We start from the raw sequence: 22,222 nt of genomic DNA, 5'->3' as shown, positions 1-22,222 counted from the left end.
AAATTTGTGATAGATAACCTACCATAAACAATCCAAAACTCAAACTGGACTGGACGATCTCTTATATCTAAACAAGACTGGGGACTTGAGGCTGTTGTGCAAATTACTGCATACACATTCCATGACAACCTGTACTACAAACTTTCAAATATAATCTGAGCTCCCATATCCCTCTCAAGGAATTATAAGTTTTTCTGTAGCATAGATGGTGTCATCAGTGTACTTATTTGCAGATTTTATTTGATCAACTGAAACCTGCACTCAACCAAGGAAACAGAACCAATTATACAAGTCTTATACAATGGATAGAAGGGAACAAGATGGCAACTTTAGTTTCACATGCATTCAAAAAGGTCAACATCAACTACGCTAAGAAATGCTCTACAATAAGGTGGAACAAAGAATAAAGATACTTGATAAATAGAGTCAGACCACTCACCAAAATACAAGAGTTCAATACAACGATAAAGCTTATTAATAAACGCAGGGTAGCATTGTCATGCAGGGCACACCAATCACCCATATGCTACATGAGTTTCTAAAGAATCACTGGACTCTGGCATGATTAGCATTCAACTTGCATTTTACGAGATAGTAAAGATACATGGACAGGGTATCTCTAGAACACGACATCATGCCCTTGAGTAACAAATCTAAAAGAAACCTGTATAAACAAAACAAATACATTTCCAACTGGCTTATCACATATTTCCTTAAAATTTGTGATAGATAACCTACCATAAACAATCCAAAACTCAAACTGGACTGGACGACCTCTTATATCTAATCAAGACTGGGGACTTGAGGCTATTGTGCAAATTACTGCATACACATTCCATGACAACCTGTACTACAAACTTTCAAATATAATCTGAGCTCCCATATCCCTCTCAAGGAATTATAAGTTTTTCTCCAGCATAGATGGTGTCATCAGTGTACTTATTTGCAGTTTTTATTTGATCAACTGAAACCTGCACTTAACCAAGGAAACAGAACCAGTTACACAAGTCTAGAAGACTACAACATGGCAGCTTAGTTTCACATGCATTCAAAAAGCTGGAACACATATCCCCATATTAAACCACGTCCTAATCAGAGAGTTGCTATGATTGACAATCTAGGCCATGACATTTCCACATCACATATACACTACATCCACTTTAATTATAATTTCTTTCTGACGGGCCTTCCGCCGATTCTCGGAATAGATTTGCCAGACCCTCTTCTAGACAGATCTGATATTTCATTCAACTCGTTCATTCAACATTCCCTTCGGCTTCAGGAAGCTCATGGAATTCTGATAAATACATGCCAAGAAATGGAACCAGCACAAATAAAAGCTCTCAAGGAAGGAAGGTTCTGAGTGCTGTTGAAATGACCCCTTGTATTTATCCCGTTGGGCTGCTAATAGCTTTGTCTCTTTCAGAATATGAAGAGAAGTTTGAGAAGGAGGGCTGCCTCAAATGGCTGGACCGCCAGCCTGCCTCGACAGTTCTGTTCGTTTCTTTCGGGAGCCGTGGCACCCTGTCGGAGAATCAGATTCATGAACTAGCTTTGGGGCTAGAAGCAAGTCTGCAGCGGTTCCTTTGGGTGTTGCGTAAGGAGCCTCCTCCTCCAACTGAATCCACGATGACTACCGAAGCAGATATGAGGGAGGTTCTACCTGAGGGTTTCGAGACTCGAATCCAGGACCGTGGATTTGTGGTGGATTCATGGGCGCCTCAGATTGCTGTCCTCTCTCATCCATCCACAGACAGTTTCCTTTTTCATTGCGGTTGGAATTCAACGATCGAAAGCATCTTACATGGAGTGCCGATGATCGCTTGGCCTCTCTTTGCTGAACAGAGAATGAATGCCTTCCTTCTAGTGAAGGAGATGAAGGTGGGCATTGAAGCGTAGAAGGGCGCAGATGCATTGGTGAAGAGAGAGGAAGTGGAAAGAGCGGCAAGGGAATTAATGGAAGGAGAGGGGGAATGGAAATGAAGAAGGGGATGGAAAAATTGAGGGGAAGGCCCATCATTGAGTGACAACTGTCTTAAGGATGGAAAACATCACGAAAATGGTTTCTAAAAAGCGTAATATTCTCAACTGCCTACGACATTCCAATAATCTGAACCGCCTACAACATTTTTCACCAACGATCTAATGGCTGGAGTTTATTCCATCGTCTAACAATCAATCTAAAGGGCCATAACGAGACAGCACGGCATGGAGGGGAGTTCCTTTCAGAGGGAATGCCTTACGGCGTAAATATTTTCGAACTCCCGAAAGGGTATACCTATCCACTCTTAAAACTATTTTGCAGATGGTGCAAGGCTTTATGAACCACAACCCCATGCCAGAATTCAGAGAGTTCACTCACGTAGTTGCATAAGCATTCGTGCCATAATCCTAGATTTACTTCTCTGAGCCCATTAGACTTGAATGCTATTCTTCGACACAAAAAATTGCAGACTTCTTCATGCATGGCAAATATCAGTGCTAAATGGTGTTCAACATCCTTGTAATTATGATAAATTTCAAGTGATTGAATTACGATATAACTTTCAGGAAATTTAATTTGATTTGCAGATTCCAAAACATTTTAGTAATCAAATTTCCTTAATATTCTGCAATCTTGAATTTCATTATGTGTGCTCTTAACAACGCTCAGCAGACTTTGCTAGTTTCGATCAAAAGATTGCACCCTCACATTTCTTTGAAGGATCTGGATGAAATGGCATGTTTATTATTATTACTGGCAATGCAGTATCTATGGCGATTTGGCCTCTTCTGTGAATTCTACTCGTTTACTGGCATTCCATTTTAGTTTCTCTTTGAACCATCTCAACTCTATGGTTGTTTCCCATCGATAAAGAAAATCCATGGCTTAAGGAGATTCTCATGACAGAGAAAAGAAATGAAAGCGCGAAGTCATACTTGACATACAGAAAATTAAGAAACCATGAAAGAAAAGAATTAAAGGAATCAAGCCCATTATATAAATTGCCATTGTTCCTTTACAGTTCAAGAAAAATGCGGCTTCTTGATAGAGGAACATAACATGTTGCATTCATAGACATTTAATTGCTTGCTTCCTAGACATGATTTCTCATGGATACCACTGTACTCAAATTGCAAAGGCAAAATACATCACAAATACACAGACAACAACTAAAATAAAAGAATCTTTAGCTCCTTATTGACCTACTACTACTCATGATGATCACCAGTGCTGCTGTTTCTGTAAAACCCCATCTGATCCTCTGAGCTCATCAAGAGGGACCGAAGAATCTCGCTGCTGTCGCTGGAAGCCCACTCCATCGGATCCACAGAGCTTATGAGCGGCCGAAGAATCTCATGCACGACTATCCATCTGTTGCTGAAAACATCCGCAATCTTTATACCCACATAATTGACAGAGAAGGGTTTGCTGTCGCTCACAACCAGCGATTCCCGTGGAGGAGAGTCTTCAGTCTTGTCCCCGCCGGAAGCTGCACCAGATCTGCCAAAGGCAGCCTCATGTTGGGAACCACATGGTACCTCACATTGTTCGAAAATTCTTGGCCTTCGCTTGAGAAAACGGAATCGTCGCTGAGAGTAAAGATGGTGAGGTTTTGCAGGCGCAGAAGCTCAGGGGACTTGATGCGCATGGCCAAGGCGAGGATGCTATAACCGCGATCTCTAAGACTTAGCGCTGCATCTTGCAGCATGAAGGGCGTTATGACATTCAGGGGATGATCAGGACCAGGACTAGCTGATGATGATGGTGATGGTGACATCATTGCAGGAACAGGGGCTCCCGCAGTTGTGTCATAATTACTGTGATCAAGATCAAGATCAAGAAGTAGCTTGTCGACGCCATGGATCGCTAACAGCCCGTTATTGAGAATGTCAGGATGCGAGACAAGAACTCCATTAATGTACACTGGATGATAGTCGGCCGGCATCTGAGTGGAGGGAGATATGGAATCTTGGCGGCCACCTCCGTGAGAATTACCTGTGATGACGAGGCTGGAGTGGGCGGCAATGGCTTCAAGGTTTGTTCCGTTGGGCAGCTTTTGTAGATCGGCGTAGGTGAAGAGGCCCTTGGCGATGTGGTGGGAGAAGGCCCATCATTGAGTGACAACTGTCTTAAGGATGGAAGACGATCTAATGGCTGGAGTTTATTCCATCGTCTAACAATCGATCTAAGGGCCCATAACCAGACAGCGCAGCATGGAGGGGAGTTCCTCTCAGAGGGAACGCCTTACGGCGTAACAAGATTCTCAGTTGGAATTCTGTGTGGCCAAAAGAATATTGAGTTACGAAGTCAGTGAGAGCTATGGATGGCAATACGTTGTAGAGACATATAATAGACTTTGATCCCTGTGATCTCGTTCTCTTTCACTCCCAATAGGACAATTGATGCATCATATTAGTGCACATATCACGCTTCTCTATAAGAAACTTGACTCCTCCAAAAACAGATAACAATATCAATAACACACAAAGCATGAATGGTATTTCAGTTAAAGCGTTTGGAGAATACATCGTTTGGAGTGCAAGGCGTTTGGATTGGGAGGAGGTCCACGGAGCTAAGGAGTGGCAACTATGTATGTATTGGAGAGGCGGTGTGGGTGCCGCAACGTATGAAGACTTTCAAAAGAACTAAAAATAGCGCACAATTTCGTTGCACAAGTGGGGAGAGCAGCATAGTAACTTGGTATGGGTAGCGTGCTAGTCGAAGGAGAATCCTACACAAAAGATAGCATTCAACACATAGAGAATTGCATAAAACTCAGGTGACAGGAAGAGCGCAGGTGACAGGCGTCGGAGGAGCCCATGCTGGTGCCTGAAAGCCTGAAGTGTAGACAAAGAACAGAGGAGTTACTATGATAGAACTGGCAAAGAATGCAGCTAGAATTTATCTGATGGCACATTCATTACATTTGGGACTAATAGTAGAATTGTCATGCACAGAGATGCCACAAAACCAGTGGCTTAAATTTGAGTAGGGTAGGAAATCCCCTGCACTTTTCATACCATGTTAAACATAACCATGGGGAAGACCAAATATGAAGGATAAGCATTGAATGCATTATTATTCACAATAATACACATTTATAATACATAAGAGTGACCCTTGGTTTCACATTCCAAGTGGTCTCTTGGACTCCATTAGACCGTTCAACGCCCACACCTTAACCCTTGGCAGATTAGGTGTCCAACAGATTTAAATTCTGGATCCAACGAGCACCACCCTGCATACTTTGGACAGACCCAGAGTGAGATAAACTGGAAATCATGAAATAATGTGTTTCTTGTCAATATTTTGGAGGGAAAGAAAGCAAGCTACTTTTTTAGTCGCATTTTCAATTTATTTCTTTGAATGTCTATTCAAATTTTAAGTGTACGTACTCATCTGATGCGGAATGAAATTTCAGATCCAACCAATACGCAAAATTCACTTAATGGTTTCTCACGTTTACAATTCCTCGACTCCTTCAGAATGTAACTTTCTCTTTCATAAATATAAAAGTTACAAAGTTTTCCATTGGAAAAATAAAAGAATTTCATTATGAATATTCAGCGCAATGTCGTCCAAATTTTTTAGACCAAACATCAGAATGGAATGCAAACTAAAGAGGGAAAACCAACATCACTAAAAAAAATCCCCTTGCTGGCAGACTAAATAATATAAATATGAAACAAAGATTCACAAGTAAGAATAAATAAAGCTGCTATGGTTTCTGTAGGTCAAAATAAACAGATAGAGTTAGAGATTTGGAAAAAGAGAACAACAGCATATCTTCAACAAAGAATAAACAGAGAAAATAAGTGGAGAGGTCTGTCCCATTGAACAGATAACATCATAGAATTTTGTTTTGATCTGGCTAAAGTGGTTCAGAGGAGTAATTGTTATCATCTCCACCTGGCTTCAAACCACACATGTGACATGTTCACTCTTCATGAGCTAATTGTTGATTGAGGCTTTCCATAAGAAATGGAAGTGTATCTCACTCTTGCTTACAGGCCAGAGGGTGGGGTGAGTCTTGAGAGAAGTTACATAAAAATGAAAAATAATATCATAAAATTATCCAAGACAGGCAAACAATTAAAAAATAAGCATCTGAATATTATCATTATCTATAAAAATAAGATGAATCTTGCCAAAAGAATTACTTGTGAAACAATCTGGTCTCAAACAAATATAAAGAAGGCAATAAATGGGTATACATGGGTAATCTGGCATTCTTAAAAGTCAGTCATACAAATATCGGTTGCTTATAATACCTTCTATTCATAAGGCTCGTATATGGGAATTGTATTGCACGAAGTAGATAGATGAACCACACAGGAAGCATCAAATGAAAACTTTTACATATAAAATTAAAGTCCAGAACTGATTCTAAAAATAGGTTAGGAATGTAGTGCGATTGGATGGTGTCTGGAAAGGCATTTGGTAGAACTATGACAAACCTGGTTAGTTAAAAAGAGGATATCTCCACCTGATAGGGTAAATGTATGTTTTCTCTTTTTTTACCTTACAGATCTTCATATCTTCCTACCCTTTAGCATATCCGACACACTATGGAATGTCCTCTCCCGCAACATTTACAATAGGCTAATACAATAGAATCAGTTCAGCGGATACAAAATGATCCTCTGTTTTGATCTCGAATAGTACTTGGACTCATTCATTTGCAACTTTCTTGATTATTGAAATATGTCTGCATCGAGAGCCTACTGATAGAAACTGAAAAGATGTAGTGTGGGGTACCAAGACATGTTGAGAAGGAAAAAATCGATATGATAGGGGTAAGGAAGAGGAGATTGGACAACAGGCAATACTCACCTGCTCTCTGACTTCATCTGAAATCTCTAATAAATCATATGGCATGCCATCTAGAATACGATCTAGTTCTTCGGTCAGAGCATGGAATCTACCCAAAATTGCTTCACTGTCCAAATCCTTCCTTTATATACGAATATAGTTTACTAAAAATAATTCAACATATTATTTTATTAATGATAAATGATAATTTAAAATGAAAATGAATTTAAAAATAAAACTAATGCTAATAAGATTATAATATTATAATTTAAAATAAATTAAACATTTTGAATAATGCTTATAACAAGTATAGAAAATTAAATTATGAGTATGAGAATAGAGTCACGTGTCCACTGACAAATTGAAGGCTTTGCACCGAAGCAAGGTCCAGCGCGATCTCCATTCCTGAGTTGCCATAACCGGTGATTAAAACGTCGGCGTCTTTGAAGGTGGCTCTGTTTTTGTAGGAGCAGGAGTGGAGAACAATGCCTTTGAATTTACAAACGTCTTTAAATACGTGGAACTTGGGGTTCTGCATTCTCGCCCGAGCCATCGAGCAGAGCAGGTCTGGATTTTATGAAGGTTGCATCATTCGCGATTCATGGTGCACACCTTCCACCAACCAATGCTGGCTAATATCACTTGCTCATTGAAGCGCGGGAAAAGTTGGAATTGGCGGGCCTAACTCTCTATGTAGTGAAGAGACCTGAGTGATGTTAGGAATTTTTCTAGTAAAATTCCAAAAACAAACAAACTGAATACAGAGACAATGCTCTGTTTTTTCTCCAGGATCTTAGCATACGGAAGCTATAACTGATTTCTGAGAATAGAGTACTAAATACACCCACAAAAGCTTTGTATTCATTAAAATATAATCCCTGATACAAAATTCATCCTCTTTCTCTCAGAGGGATTCACCAAGAACATTTCAACAAAATAAATTACTCTATCTTTGCTGCAAATATTTTTACACTTCTGTGTAAAAATATCATTCTCCGCTGTGTAAAAAAAACCTTTTACATTACAATGCTCATTCGCCCTCTACGTATTACACTGCATTACATTGCATTGCTATGCATTTCAATGCATGAGCTCCACACAAAAATTACCATGCTACGCCCTGTTCTTCAATACTCGCACTGTTGTGGGTTTCACAATATGTCTTCAATACAATATCAACAAACAACAACACATTTCCTTATGCACTGTTGTGCATTTCTAATTACAATACAAAGTCAACTTAAAAAAAACAATATGTTTTTACGGGCCCATACTTCCGTGTAAAAAAAAACATTAAAATTTAAAGTTCTACCAACAATTTACGAACCAACATAAATACTATTAATTACTCTACTAAAGTAAACGGCGCCAAAACTCACGTACATATGCCGTTACACTATCGTAGGTGAAAACTGAACTTGAAAGTATATGCACGGGAGATCTAGGATCCTATCGGGTCCAGCACATCGCATCGGGAAATCGGAGCGAAGGTAAGGCTCTGACCATATGCGATTTGCGATCGCCGATAGCGATATCGCATCGGACCTCGGCCAAGGGAAAACCTCGATAGCGATGAACGGTTGCAGACACGACAAGAATATCAACTGCAGTTTATATAATATCACATCCAGCAAGGGAATCGGCCATCGGCAATCGACTATGTTGTGTGCGAACCTCTGGAAGTGGCGATTGCGATAAAAGGATGACGTGACTTGTGGGACCTATATATGGTTTCCGTGAAGTAATAAATCACTTGCTGAGCAAAAGCGGTCCGATAAGCTTGGTGGTTTTCTGGAGCTGTTTTGGTAGGAATACATGCGCACGGTTATTGTCTTAATGCTGCTGCACGGCTCAACTGTTGCGCAGTTGAAATTACGTTTTCAACACTCCCCTTTAATTTCAACTGCTGGGCATTCAGTCATACTCAAACATTTCCTTAAAAATTCGAAGTTTTTCTGGTCCAATGGCTTTGTCAAAATGTCTGCAACCTGTTCCTGAGTCCTGCAATGTTGTAAAGTGATTTCTCCATTGCTTACCAATTCTCTGATGTAGTGAAACCTTGTGTCAATGTGTTTCGTTCTCTTATGAAACACTGAATTCTTTGATAATGCAATAGCTGAGCTATTGTCACAAAAAATCATCGTTGTTTTTGCCTGCTCCTGGCTTAAGCTCCTTAAGCTCCTTCTCATCCAAACTGCTTGACATGTTGCTGATGTAGCTGCCACATATTCAACCTCTGCTGTAGAAAACACCACAATAGGCTGTTTCTTAAAAGCCCATGAAATGGCTCCTGAACCCATATGAAAAACATAACTAGATGTGCTTTTCCGATCATCTACACTTCCGGCCCAATCACTAGCAGTGTATCCAATTAAATCTGAACATTCTGAGACAGTATATAAAATGCCAAACATTTTAGTACCTTTGACATACCTCATAATTCTTTTTGCTACTTGCCAATGTGCTTCTTTTGGCCTATCCATGAATCTAGAAATTAAACTAACAGCAAACATTATATCTGGCCTAGTTGCAGTTAAATACATAAGGCTGCCAACTATTCTCTTGTCTAAACTAGGATTAAAATCCTTGCTGCTGTCCTCTTTGCTGAGTTTTAATCCCATCACTGTGGGAGTGATTGCTGCATTTCACTCTTGCATGTTGAATCTGCCCAACACTTCATTTACATATTTTGCATGTGAGATAAAAATTCCATTTTCATTTTGATCTACTTCTATTCCTAAGAAGTATCTCAGCAAACCCATGTCAGTCATTTCAAATTCTTCTTTCATGACTGATTTGAAATTTTCAATAAGATAAACATCATTGCCTGTGAAAATAACATCATCAACATACAACACAACTTAAAATTTTACCATCTTTTTCTTTGATGTAGAGGGTGGGTTCTCCCTCACATTTGTCAAATCCATTTTCCAATAGATAGGAATCTACCCTAATGTACCATGCTCTTGGCGCTTGCTTCAGCCCATAAAGAGCTTTCTTCAATCTGCACACTTTTTGCTCTTGGCCTTTCTTCTCATAGCCTAGAGGTTGCTCAGTGTAAACCTCTTCGATTAACACTCCATTTAGGAATGCTGAGTTCACATCTATTTGGTAAACTTTCTACTTGTTTTGAGCTGATATGGACAGCACTGCTCTCACGGTTTCCATTCTTGCAACCGGTGCGAAAGTCTCCTCATAGTCTCTCCCATACCACTGCTTGTACCCTTTGACAACCAGTCTTGCCTTGTGCCTTTCTATCTTGCCTTAAGCATTACTTGTTGGCATTATGATTCAGGTGTTGTCCTTGATGGCAAACCCATTCAGGTGATAAATCAAGAAGGACGCAGGAAATATGTTCAGCAAGTGCGTCCCCGCAGGTATACCATACAGAACCCGCGTCCAGGGACGCAGGCCAGCCGTTCAGGAGGTGCGTCCGCCCAGTGCACACATTTCAAGGCAGAGAAAAGCACGTGGGGGTTTCTTGTTTGGTATCTAGCCGACGGTTTTGTGTTTCTATGGTGTCGGCTCGTGGTATTGTTCCATGTTTTGGGGAGAAGCTTGCCTATATAAAGCAGAGGAATTCATTTGGATTATGTATCATCTTGGTTGAAGATCTTTTGGTGAGATCTAGTCCAGATCTATGAAGGCGAATCTTCTAATGGACTGTGATCTCTATGGCGCATGATCAGATCTGTGGATCTGAGTGTTTGGGTTGGTTCTGAAGTCCTCATATCTTTTATATCTGAAGGGACGCAGGTTCAGTGAAGGGAAAGTGCGCCGGGACGCAGTACAGTAAAGGCTCAGGTGCGTCTCTGAGGCAAAGGACGCGGCGCGACTGTGATATTGGGTGCGTCTCTGAGGAAAAAGACGCGGCGCGATAGTGTTTCTGGGTGCGCCGGTCGCAGCAAAGCATAGAGGAACAGTGCGTCGGCACGCAGAAAAGTGGAAGGTAGACTGCGTCCAGTCGCAGGTCACAGAAAGAAAATATGCGTCCCTGTCTTAAGATGATCTGTTGACTGTATATTTCTGTTCATAAGGTGTTCTGGGTTATTTCTGTAACTACTGATCTGATATCTGTAGTGGACTGTATCTGTTGTATACTTGTTGATCATTTGATTCTTCATGAAAAGAAGTAGGGGGTTGTAGCTCCCTTCCAGGAGAGACTGGAAAACGAGAGAGAGTTGTAGCTCTCTGCAGGTTGCAGCCTGCGTGCTGGTAAAGGACTGCACCAGTACAAAATCATTGTAAAAAGAATTTCTTGAAAGAAGATAGAGACATATTGCAGCAGGTGGTTTTCTCCCGCATTGGGTTTCCACCTTACATCTTGTGTTCTTTGGTGTGACTGTCTATTTTCTTTATTCATGCTCATTATTTATGGTACTGATATGCAAGAATAATTCAAAAGATCAAATAAGGAAGATTTGGTAAATTGCTTGATAATACTGATTCACCCCCCTCTCAGTATTATTTCCAACAATTGGTATCAGAGCAGGTCCTTTAGAAAAGCTTGATCGCTTGAAGGTAGATCGTTCATCATGAGCAACTACGAGAGAGAAGCATCAATCAGGCCACCAGTTTTTGATGGGACAAACTTCAATTATTGGAAGGTAAGAGTTACTGCATATCTTCAATCCCTTGGTACTGAAGTTTGGAACATTGTAGAAACAGGCTATGCTTTTCCTTCAGCTACTCCTACAGATCCAGCTGAGAAAAAGACATATGAAACAAATGCAAAAGCAGTCAGTACTCTATTAGGAAGTATATCCCAAACAGAATTCATGAAGGTCATGCACTTCAAATCAGCAAAAGAGATATGGGACAAAATGATCACTAGCTATGAAGGTGATGAACAGGTAAAGGAAGCTAAACTTCAAACTCTCAGGATTCAATATGAGACTCTCAAGATGTATAATGATGAAAGTGTGGCTAATTATTTTCTTCGGGTAGATGAGATTGTTAATTGTATGAAAAATTTGGGTGAAGAAGTAAAAGAGACTATAGTAGTTCAAAAGATTCTAAGATCATTATCCCCCAAGTTTGAATCTAAAGTATCTGCAATAGAAGAAAAGGAAAATCTCAAAGTTCTCACTATGTCTCAGCTACATGGAATTCTAACTGCTTATGAAATGAGAAAGGGAGGACCATCAGACAGAAGGGAGGCTGCTTTTAAAGCATCAGGCAAAGAAGATTACTATGAAGCAAGCCATGATCCAGAAGAAGAAGAAGAAGAATCAAATTTTGTCAGAAAACTTCAAAGGGGTTCTGGAAGGTTCAGAGGTAAGCTACCCTTCAAATGCTTTGCTTGTGGAAGAGTAGGTCATTATGCTGCAAAATGCTCTTATAAGGATAAAGGAAAGGAACCAGTTAGATGGAATAAGAAACAAAGCACAAATAAGAAAAGCTACTACACCCATGAAGATAGTGATGGCTTATCAAACAGTGATGAAGATGAACAAGGTAATAAATATAGGTTGTTAATGGCATTTGAAGATGATGATTATGAGGATGCTGTAGATGTGGATAACCTTTATGATGAAATTACTAGACTCAAGAGATGCATAGAAGAAAAGAACATGATTATTGATACTCTACAATTCCAAATTGATGAAAAGGAAAAACATCTTGAAAAATTAGAAGGTGAAATTGTTGGTCTTAGAAAAGAAATTGAGAAAACAAAAACTATTAATCTCAAGTTTGTCAAAGGATCTGAAACTTTGGATGAGATTATCAGTGTGCAGCGGTCTCCACTAAATAAGACAGGTTTGGGCTATAATGGAGAAACTTCTCAAGCATCCACTTCAAAAAGTTATCTTGATGCAGCAAGAAGAAATGAGCAAGAACACAAGGAAGATCATCAGGTAAAGCAGGGACAAATGTCAAACAGAAACTATCAGGGGCAATCCAGCTTAAGGGTGAACAAAAGCCACAACCAGCCACAGGTAAAATCCTCTCAATTTTGTTCAAGAATAGATGAAAATCAAAATTACAATCAGTTGGCTGGTAGATCCAATAATCACAGAAGCTTCTTCAATGGACAATGCTTTTCTTGCCATAACTTTGGTCACAAAGCAGCTCAATGTGTTGCGTATAAAACAATCATGACTAGAGAAGCTCAAAAACAAAGAAGTATGACAGGGATTACAAAAAGGACCTATAACAACTTTTCAGCTCTTGAAAATGAAGTTGAATGTTCTATTTGCAATAATTTTGGACATAAAGACTTTGAATGCAGAAGCAGGTTTCCGGAAAGAAAGGTACAAGAGCAGAAAAAGGAACAAGCCTCAGGCGCCAAAACATGGAGAATAAAGGAACCTCAAACAGAAAGATGTGGGATAGCATTTTATGCAGAAGGACAAGAAAATCTATGGTACATTGACAGTGGATGTTCGAAGCATATGACAGGTGATAAAGAAAAACTTGAGTCTTATTCTAATTTAGAAAAGGGAAAGAAAGTCTCTTTTGGAAATGATACTCCTGCAACTATAAAAGGAAAAGGTATTGCTCCTTTAAAAGAAGATGTTAAGGCTGGAAATGTTTTGTTTGTTGATGGATTGAAGCATAATCTACTAAGTGTCAGCCAGATGTGTGATCAAAGAACCGAGGTTATATTCAGATCAAATGGATGTCTTGTTCGTGATCTTGATACAGGTAAAACAGTTCTCAAAGGGAAAAGAACTCCAAATAATCTGTACATATTTGAAGAAGGACAACAACAATGCTATCTAAGCAAGGATGAAGAGCACTGGTTATGGCATCGAAGGTTGGGACATCTAAGCTTCTCACAAATAAGGAAAGCATGTAAATATCAGGCAGTTCGCGATCTTCCAGATATCAAAATTCCTGACAACACCATATGCAGATCATGTCAGTTTGGAAAACAAACCAGGACTAACTTTCCAGAGAAAGAAGGATCAGCTAGCATGCCTCTTGAGCTAGTACATACAGATGTATGTGGGCCATTCAGGAAAAGAACACCTAGAGGAGAGGAATACTTGATATTATTTATTGACGATTTCTCCAGGTTTGTTTGGTTAGGACTTATGAAGCACAAAGATGAAGCATTCGAAAAATTCAAAACCTTCAAAGCCTTGGCTGAAAATGAATCAGGTCACAAAATTAAGTGCCTCAGATCTGACAGAGGTGGGGAATTTACTTCAAATGAATTTTTCGATTTCTGTGATGAACATGGGATAAGGAGAGAATTCTCTACAGCTAGAACGCCTCAACAAAATGGAGTTGTTGAAAGAATGAACAGAACAGTCCAACAAATGGCTCGTGCTATGCTTGATGAATCAGGAACCCCCGCAACCTTCTGGGGTGAGGCTGCACATACTGCGGTTATTATTCTCAACAAGACAAATGTCCGGGTGAACAGCACTCAAACCCCTCATGAGCTCTGGAGTGGTAAAACTCCTTCGGTAAAGCACTTCAAAATCTTTGGGAGCAAATGCTATATCAAGAATACTGAGGAGCAGCTTGGCAAACTTGATCCTAGAGCAGATGAAGGCATTCTTCTTGGCTATTCCCCACATAGCAAAGCATACAAATGCTACAATAAAAGACTTGGCAGAATTGTTGACAGCATTGATGTAGTGGTTGATGAAAAGGGATATATTCCTAGGCAAATACATCGTGAAGACATCGAAGAAGATGAGAGCTACCCTCAAAGACAGAATGATGAAGAAGAAGAACCTCAAGAAGAATCTCAAGAAGAATCTCACGAAGAAGCAGAAGAACGGACAAGAATAGAAGAAAAGACTCCATCCAGATATGTTCAGAAGAACCATCCAGAATCTCAGATCATGGGACAAAAAGAAGCAGGTATACAAACTAGAAGAACAGTTGCAGAAGCTTCAAGCTATTTGGCATTACTTTCCTCCACCGAACCACAAAATGTGAAAGAGGCATGCAAAGATGAATGTTGGGTGAAAGCAATGGATGAAGAACTTGAGCAAATCGAAAAGAACAACACTTGGGAGCTGGTTCCTAGACCAAAAGATAAGAATGTTATTGGAACAAAATGGGTCTTCAAAAATAAATTGAATGAAAATGGAGAAGTAATTAGAAACAAAGCCAGACTCGTTTGTAAAGGGTATGCGCAGCAAGAAGGAATAGACTTTGAAGAAACTTTTGCTCCTGTTGCAAGACTTGAGGCCATCCGAATGTTCCTTGCCCTCTCAAGTTTTCAGAACTTCAAAGTATTTCAAATGGATGTGAAATCAGCCTTTTTGAATGGAGACTTGGAAGAAGAAGTGTACATTGAACAGCCAGATGGGTTCATTCTTGGAAATGATCCAAATCTTGTATGCCGATTGAAAAAGGCTCTATATGGTCTCAAACAAGCTCCAAGGGCTTGGTACTACCGGTTGGACAAATATCTTCATCAACAAGGTTTCTTAAAAGGTTCAGCAGATAGCAATCTGTATATAAAAGTTGAAAATGACAAATTGCTAATACTTGTTGTGTATGTAGATGACATTATTTTTGGCAGCAATGAAGAGGCTATGAGTCAAAGCTTTGCCTCAGTCATGCAGAAAGAATTTGAAATGTCCTTGCTAGGAGAACTGACATATTTCCTTGGTTTGCAAATCCAACAGAAGGAAGGAGGAATCTTTTTATCTCAAACCAAGTATCTCAAGCAGATTTTGAAGAAATATGGCATGGAAGATGCAAAACCAGTATGTACACCCATGGTCACAGGATGTAGTCTCAGTGTAAATGATGAATCTGCAGCAGTACATCAACCAACCTATAGATCTATGATTGGAAGTTTACTATATTTGACAGGTACCCGACCAGACATCATGCATGCAGTTGGAATAGTTGGAAGATTTCAGGCAAATCCAAAGGAGACTCATCTTCAAGCAGTGAAGAGAATTTTCAAATATCTTCAAGGGACTCAAAATTATGGCTTATGGTATCCTAGAGATACAGATCTCACTCTTCATGCTTACACAGATGCAGATTGGGCCGGAAGCGTGGATGACAGGAAAAGCACAAGTGGCGGTGCATTCTTTATGGGCTCCAGACTGGTATCTTGGTTCAGCAAGAAACAGAGTTCAATTGCCTTGTCTACAGCTGAAGCGGAATATGTTGCTGCTGCATCTTGTTGCACCCAACTTCTTTGGATGATGCAGACTTTGCAGGATTATCACATCACTTGTACACCTCCTATTCCTATCTTATGTGACAACACAAGTGCAATCAGCATCTCAAAGAATCCGGTTATGCATTCAAAAACCAAGCACATACCAATCAAGTACCATTTTCTCTGGGAACAAGTACTTGAACAGAAGGTCAAGTTGGAGTATGTTCCTTCTAAGGAACAAGTTGCTGATATTTTCACCAAACCGTTGCCCAGGGACACTTTTGAATACCTCAGGCAAAAGCTGGGGGTTGTTGATGCGTCATCTTACTGTTGATCATCTTCCTATTGGTGGTATAGGCTCAGGGGGAGCACATAATGCATTGTTGGCATTATGGAGAAGGAGATCTTGGAAATAGCTGTAATATGTCTCTATCTCCTTCATGATGGATTTCTGGTTACAGATCTGGAGATGCATGAGCATAGGGGGAGCATACCCTTTGCCCTTGATGTCAAAGGGGGAGAATGAAGCTGAAGATTATGTGGTTGCCATCAAGTCCAAAGGGGGAGATTGTTGGCATTATGATTCAGGTGTTGTCCTTGATGGCAAACCCATTCAGGTGATAAATCAAGAAGGACGCAGGAAATATGTTCAGCAAGTGCGTCCCCGCAGGTATACCATACAGAACCCGCGTCCAGGGACGCAGGCCAGCCGTTCAGGAGGTGCGTCCGCCCAGTGCACACATTTCAAGGCAGAGAAAAGCACGTGGGGGTTTCTTGTGTGGTATCTAGCCGACGGTTTTGTGTTTCTATGGTGTCGGCTCGTGGTATTGTTCCATGTTTTGGGGAGAAGCTTGCCTATATAAAGCAGAGGAATTCATTTGGATTATGTATCATCTTGGTTGAAGATCTTTTGGTGAGATCTAGTCCAGATCTATGAAGGCGAATCTTCTAATGGACTATGATCTCTATGGCGCATGATCAGATCTGTGGATCTGAGTGTTTGGGTTGGTTCTGAAGTCCTCATATCTTTTATATCTGAAGGGACGCAGGTTCAGTGAAGGGAAAGTGCGCCGGGACGCAGTACAGTAAAGGCTCAGGTGCGTCTCTGAGGCAAAGGACGCGGCGCGACTGTGATATTGGGTGCGTCTCTGAGGAAAAAGACGCGGCGCGATAGTGTTTCTGGGTGCGCCGGTCGCAGCAAAGCATAGAGGAACAGTGCGTCGGCACGCAGAAAAGTGGAAGGTAGACTGCGTCCAGTCGCAGGTCACAGAAAGAAAATATGCGTCCCTGTCTTAAGATGATCTGTTGACTGTATATTTCTGTTCATAAGGTGTTCTGGGTTATTTCTGTAACTACTGATCTGATATCTGTAGTGGACTGTATCTGTTGTATACTTGTTGATCATTTGATTCTTCATGAAAAGAAGTAGGGGGTTGTAGCTCCCTTCCAGGAGAGACTGGAAAACGAGAGAGAGTTGTAGCTCTCTGCAGGTTGCAGCCTGCGTGCTGGTAAAGGACTGCACCAGTACAAAATCATTGTAAAAAGAATTTCTTGAAAGAAGATAGAGACATATTGCAGCAGGTGGTTTTCTCCCGCATTGGGTTTCCACCTTACATCTTGTGTTCTTTGGTGTGACTGTCTATTTTCTTTATTCATGCTCATTATTTATGGTACTGATATGCAAGAATAATTCAAAAGATCAAATAAGGAAGATTTGGTAAATTGCTTGATAATACTGATTCACCCCCCTCTCAGTATTATTTCCAACATTACTTTTGGTCTTGTAGACCCATTTGACTCCAATGACTTCTTTACCTTTTGGTAGTTCAACCAAATCCCATGTCTTTTTTCTTTCTATGGCATTGATCTCCTCATCCATAGCCTCTATCCATTTCTTATCTTTAATTGCATCTTCGAAATGAATAGGGTCATCAATATGACAATACAAAGCAAACAAGGAATTCATACCTTCATCATAAATGTCATTTAAATTTATGAATTTCTTACCCCTTTCATTTGGTGTGCAAGTGCTTGAAGATGCACTTGAATTTCCTCCTTGTGGTGTGCTTGGAGAAGCACTTTCATTTATCCTCAAGGGTGTTCCTTGCTGTCCTTGTATTGGCGCTATTGTTTGGGGATGTATTTCAGCCATCTCCTTATCATCTTCATCATGAGACAAACAGTTTTTAACATTCACTGTTTTCTCTATGCTTCCATCCCAAGCTTCCTCCTCAATTAATTGAACATCTCTGCTCACAAAAAACTTCTTGGTAGATGGGATATACAACCTGTAAGCTTTGGATTCGTCACTGTATCCAATGAAAATACATTTCTACCCTTTGTTGTCCAACTTCTTCCTTAGCTGATCTAGAATGTGTGCATAAGCCACACAACCAAAAATTTTCATGTGGGTGACTCCTTGCTTTCTCCCACTCCATGCTTCTTCCATCACTTTGTTCATGACTGCTTTTGTTGGATACCTATTCAAAATATATACTGCACAGTGTACTGCTTCAGCCCAGTAATCATTTGGCCAATGCTTTGCCTTCAACATGCTCCTTGCCATATCCATGATTGTTCTATTCTTCCTTTCGACAACTCCATTTTGCTGCGGGATGTACCTAGCTGTAAATTGCTTATGAATTCCATTTTCTCTACAAAACCGTAGGAATTCCTTGGAGATATACTCACCTCCTCTATCAGTTCTCAAAATTTTGATATGCAGCCCGCTTTGGTTTTCCACAAGTGCTTTGAAATTTCGAAATTTTTCAAACACTTCACTTTTGTTCTTCAAGAAATAAACCCAAGTCTTTCTTATAAAATCATCAATAAATGTTAGAAAATATTGGCTGCCTGCTAAAGATTGGGTTTGCATTGGTCCACATAAATCTAAGTGGACAATCTCTAAGGGTGCCTTTGCCCTTATGCTTTTCCCTTATGGAAAACTTTCTCTATGTTGTTTCCCTAAGATTCAACCTTCACAAAGGCTGTCTGGTTTCTCTATCAATGGTAATCCCCTTACCATTCCTTTTCTGCTCAGCAAGTTAAGACCTCCAAAGTTGAGATGTCCAAATCTCAAATGCCACAACCAATTTTCATCCTTTGGTATGCTTTGGAAAGCCTCTTGGGTAACTGCTGTAATTACTTCTTTGTTTTTCAAATCTGCCCTTATTCTGAGAGGGAACATTCTATTCCTTGTCATCTTCACTTCAGTGATACATCATTTGCTGGGTGCTCATTCCATGATGGTGCATACATCATTCTCAAAGAAAACATTGTACCCCTTTTGAACAAGTTGTCCAATACTTAAGAGGTTACACCTCATTCCAGGAACATAATAGACATCTGCTATGGTTTTCCTTTCACCTTTCTTTCTAAATATTTTTACCTCTCCTTTTCCCATAACAGAAATTTTGCTATCAGTTCCAAGTGTGACTTGTGATTTCACATTTTGATCTAAAGCAGAAAATAGGGCTATGTTTCCTGTCATATGGTTGCTACAACCGGAATCTAGAAACCATATGTCTTCATTGTTTGTTTCAGCCATGTTACAAGCTAAAAGAACATTATCTTGGCTAATATTTTCTCTAGTGATATTTGCACTAGATCTATTACTCATATCATGCTGCTTCTTCCTACATTCATTTGCATAATGCCCATATTTTTTACAATAATAACATTGGAAGTTGGATTTTTCATACCTTTGTCCTTGAGCATGATGTTGTCCACTTTGTTGGCTATTTCCTTCGCCTTGATTCTAATTTGGATTGATGCCCCTTCCTTGAGCATTTTCTGGACTGTTCCTTCCACCTCTATTTTGGCTTTAGCCTCTTCCTCTCTTGTTTCCTCTGCCTTGACCTCTTCCTCTTCCAAAGGACATATGGGTCTTGAAGGCTTGTTCTAGAGATGAGTTTTCATTTCTACTCAACCTCTGCTCATTTGTTATCAGTGATGCATGAAGTTCATCAACTGAAAAGTTTGAGAGATCCTTTGTTTCTTCTATGGTGGTGACAATCACATGGAACCTTGAGGGTAGGAATCTCAATATTTTCTCCACAATCCTCCTTTCTTCAAGAGTCTCTCCATGAATCCTTATCTGTGTGACCAAACCAATTACATGTCTGAAGAATGATTCAATATTGTCTCACTCCTTCATGCAAAGGTTCTCAAAATCTTTCCTCAGCAACTGTAGTTTTGTTGTCTTCACTTTCTCCATGCCTTGATAGGCTGTCTTGAGAGTTTGCCATGCTTCTTTGGATGTCTTGGCTGCTTCTATTCTTGGAAACACACTCTCATGCACTGACTGATACAAAAATACAAGGGCTTTGTAATCCTTCTTTCTATTACTCTTCAATAGATATTTCTCTGCCTGAATTAATCTATTAAACTCATTTTCATCTACTGGTTCTTCAAACCCATATTCAACAAGTTCCCATAAATCTTGAGAAGTAAACAGGGCTTTCATAGTTATTTCCCAATAGTCATAGTTTTTTCCATTAAACTGTGGGAGCTGGGTATTAAACATACCCATACTAGTGCTGGTGCTGGCCATTCCTTGCATTCTCAACTATGCTTCTAAATCCTTGACTTGGATTCTTTTGCCTGAGACTTCACTCTGCTGGAGAAGTTGTTGCAGCAAAAAAAAAAAAACTTCCTTCAGCTTCTTTGAACCCTTCAAAGAGCCTGGATCCGCTCTGATACCAATGTTAGGAATTTTTCTGGTAAAATTCCAAAAACAAACAAACTGAATACAGAGACAATGCTCTGTTTTTTCTCCAGGATCTTAGCACAGGGAAGCTATAACTGATTTCTGAGAACAGAGTACTACATACACCCACAAAAGCTTTGTATTCATTAAAATATAATGCCTTATACAAAATTCATCCTCTTTCTCTCAGAGGGATTCACCAAGAACATTTCAACAAAAAAAATTACTCTGTCTTTGCTACAAATATTTTTACACTGCTGTGTAAAAATATCATTCTCTGTTCTGTAAAAAAAAACTTTTACATTACAATGCTCATTCGCCCTCTACGTATTACACTGCATTACATTTCATTGCTATGCATTTCAATGCATGAGCTCCACACAAAAATTACCACGCTGCTCCCCTGTTCTTGTCTACTCGCACTGCTGTGCGTTTCACAATATGTCTTCAATACAATATCAACAAACAACGACACATTTCATTATGCACTGCTGTGCATTTCTAATTACAATACAAAGTCAACTAAAAAAAAAATAAAAAAATAACAATACGTTTTTACATGCCCATACATCCGTGTAAAAAAAAACATTAAAATTTAAAGTTCTACCAACAATTTACGAACCGGCGTAAATACTATTAATTACTCTACTAAAGTAAACAATGCCAAAACTCATGTATATATGCCGTTACACTATCGCAGGCGGAAACTGGACCTGAAAGTATATGCACGGGAGATTTGGGATCCTATCGGGTCCGGCACATCGCATCGGGAAATCGGAGCGGAGGTAAGGCCCTGACCATATGCGATTTGCGATCGCCGATAGCGATATCGCATCGGACCTCGGCCAAGGGCAAACCCCGATTGCAATGAACGGTTGCGGACCCGACAAGAATATCAACTGCAGTTTATATAATATCGCGTCCAGCAAGGGAATCGGCCATCGGCAATCGACTGTATTGTGTGCGAACCTCCGGAAGTGGTGATTGCGATAACAGGATGACGTGACTTGTGGGACCTCTATATGGTTTCCGTGAAGTAATAAATCGCTTGCTGAGCAAGAGCGGTCCGATAAGCTTGGCAGTTTTCTGGAGCTGTTTTGGTAGGAATACATATGCACAGTTATTGTCTTAATGCTGCTGCACGGATCAACTGTTGGGCAGTTGAAATTACGTTTTCAACAAGTGAGACGGGATAATTGTCGTCTACAGGGAGCAAAGGAAGCTCATAGAAACGCTTGGGAAGATGAAAATGGATGTGGTCTTCAGTTCCAAATCTCCACCAATGTCTGCCATGGATATATATAAGTAATACACTTTATATATATATATATATATATATATATATATAGATAGATATATAGATATATATATATATATATATATATATATATATATTAAGTATGTTAAAAATATATAATTCGTCGTAGGCTCCCTATTTCAACCCCAAGTGGATGGGGGCGTTGTTAACTTTGTTTTTTAATTTTATTTTTTTTTAATTTAATTGGACGAATTGGATTTAACCTGGGCGAATATACCTTCGTATGAGTCTCACATCCACGGTTGTTGTGCCAGGGAAAGCAAAGTGATAGGAAGAAAATTGTAACTTTATATTTGGGCCTCTCGCCTGCCC

The 22,222-nt window shown here is 39.8% G+C and overlaps 1 protein-coding gene and 1 pseudogene across 1 annotated transcript; one reads left to right on the top strand and one right to left on the bottom strand.

Annotated features, from left to right (window-relative positions):
* Nucleotides 1–1,374: 1,374 nt before the first annotated feature.
* On the top strand, nt 1,375–1,899 carry LOC149235300 (UDP-glycosyltransferase 72B1 pseudogene; annotated as a pseudogene).
* A 1,520-nt stretch (nt 1,900–3,419) lies between these two features.
* Nucleotides 3,420–3,929, bottom strand: LOC149235299 (uncharacterized). The gene has a single exon (XM_089368509.1). It carries the CDS (start codon nt 3,927–3,929, stop codon nt 3,420–3,422), a length of 510 nt encoding a protein of 169 aa, XP_089224635.1.
* Nucleotides 3,930–22,222: the final 18,293 nt, after the last annotated feature.

This window comes from Pinus tabuliformis, chromosome 8, assembly GCF_031772625.1.
Source record: "Pinus tabuliformis cultivar Carrire ecotype Pingquan chromosome 8, CPIR1, whole genome shotgun sequence".
Lineage (NCBI taxonomy): Eukaryota > Viridiplantae > Streptophyta > Pinopsida > Pinales > Pinaceae > Pinus > Pinus tabuliformis.
The sequence above is the reverse complement of the archived record's forward strand: the minus strand, read 5'-3'. Positions and strand labels throughout refer to the sequence as shown.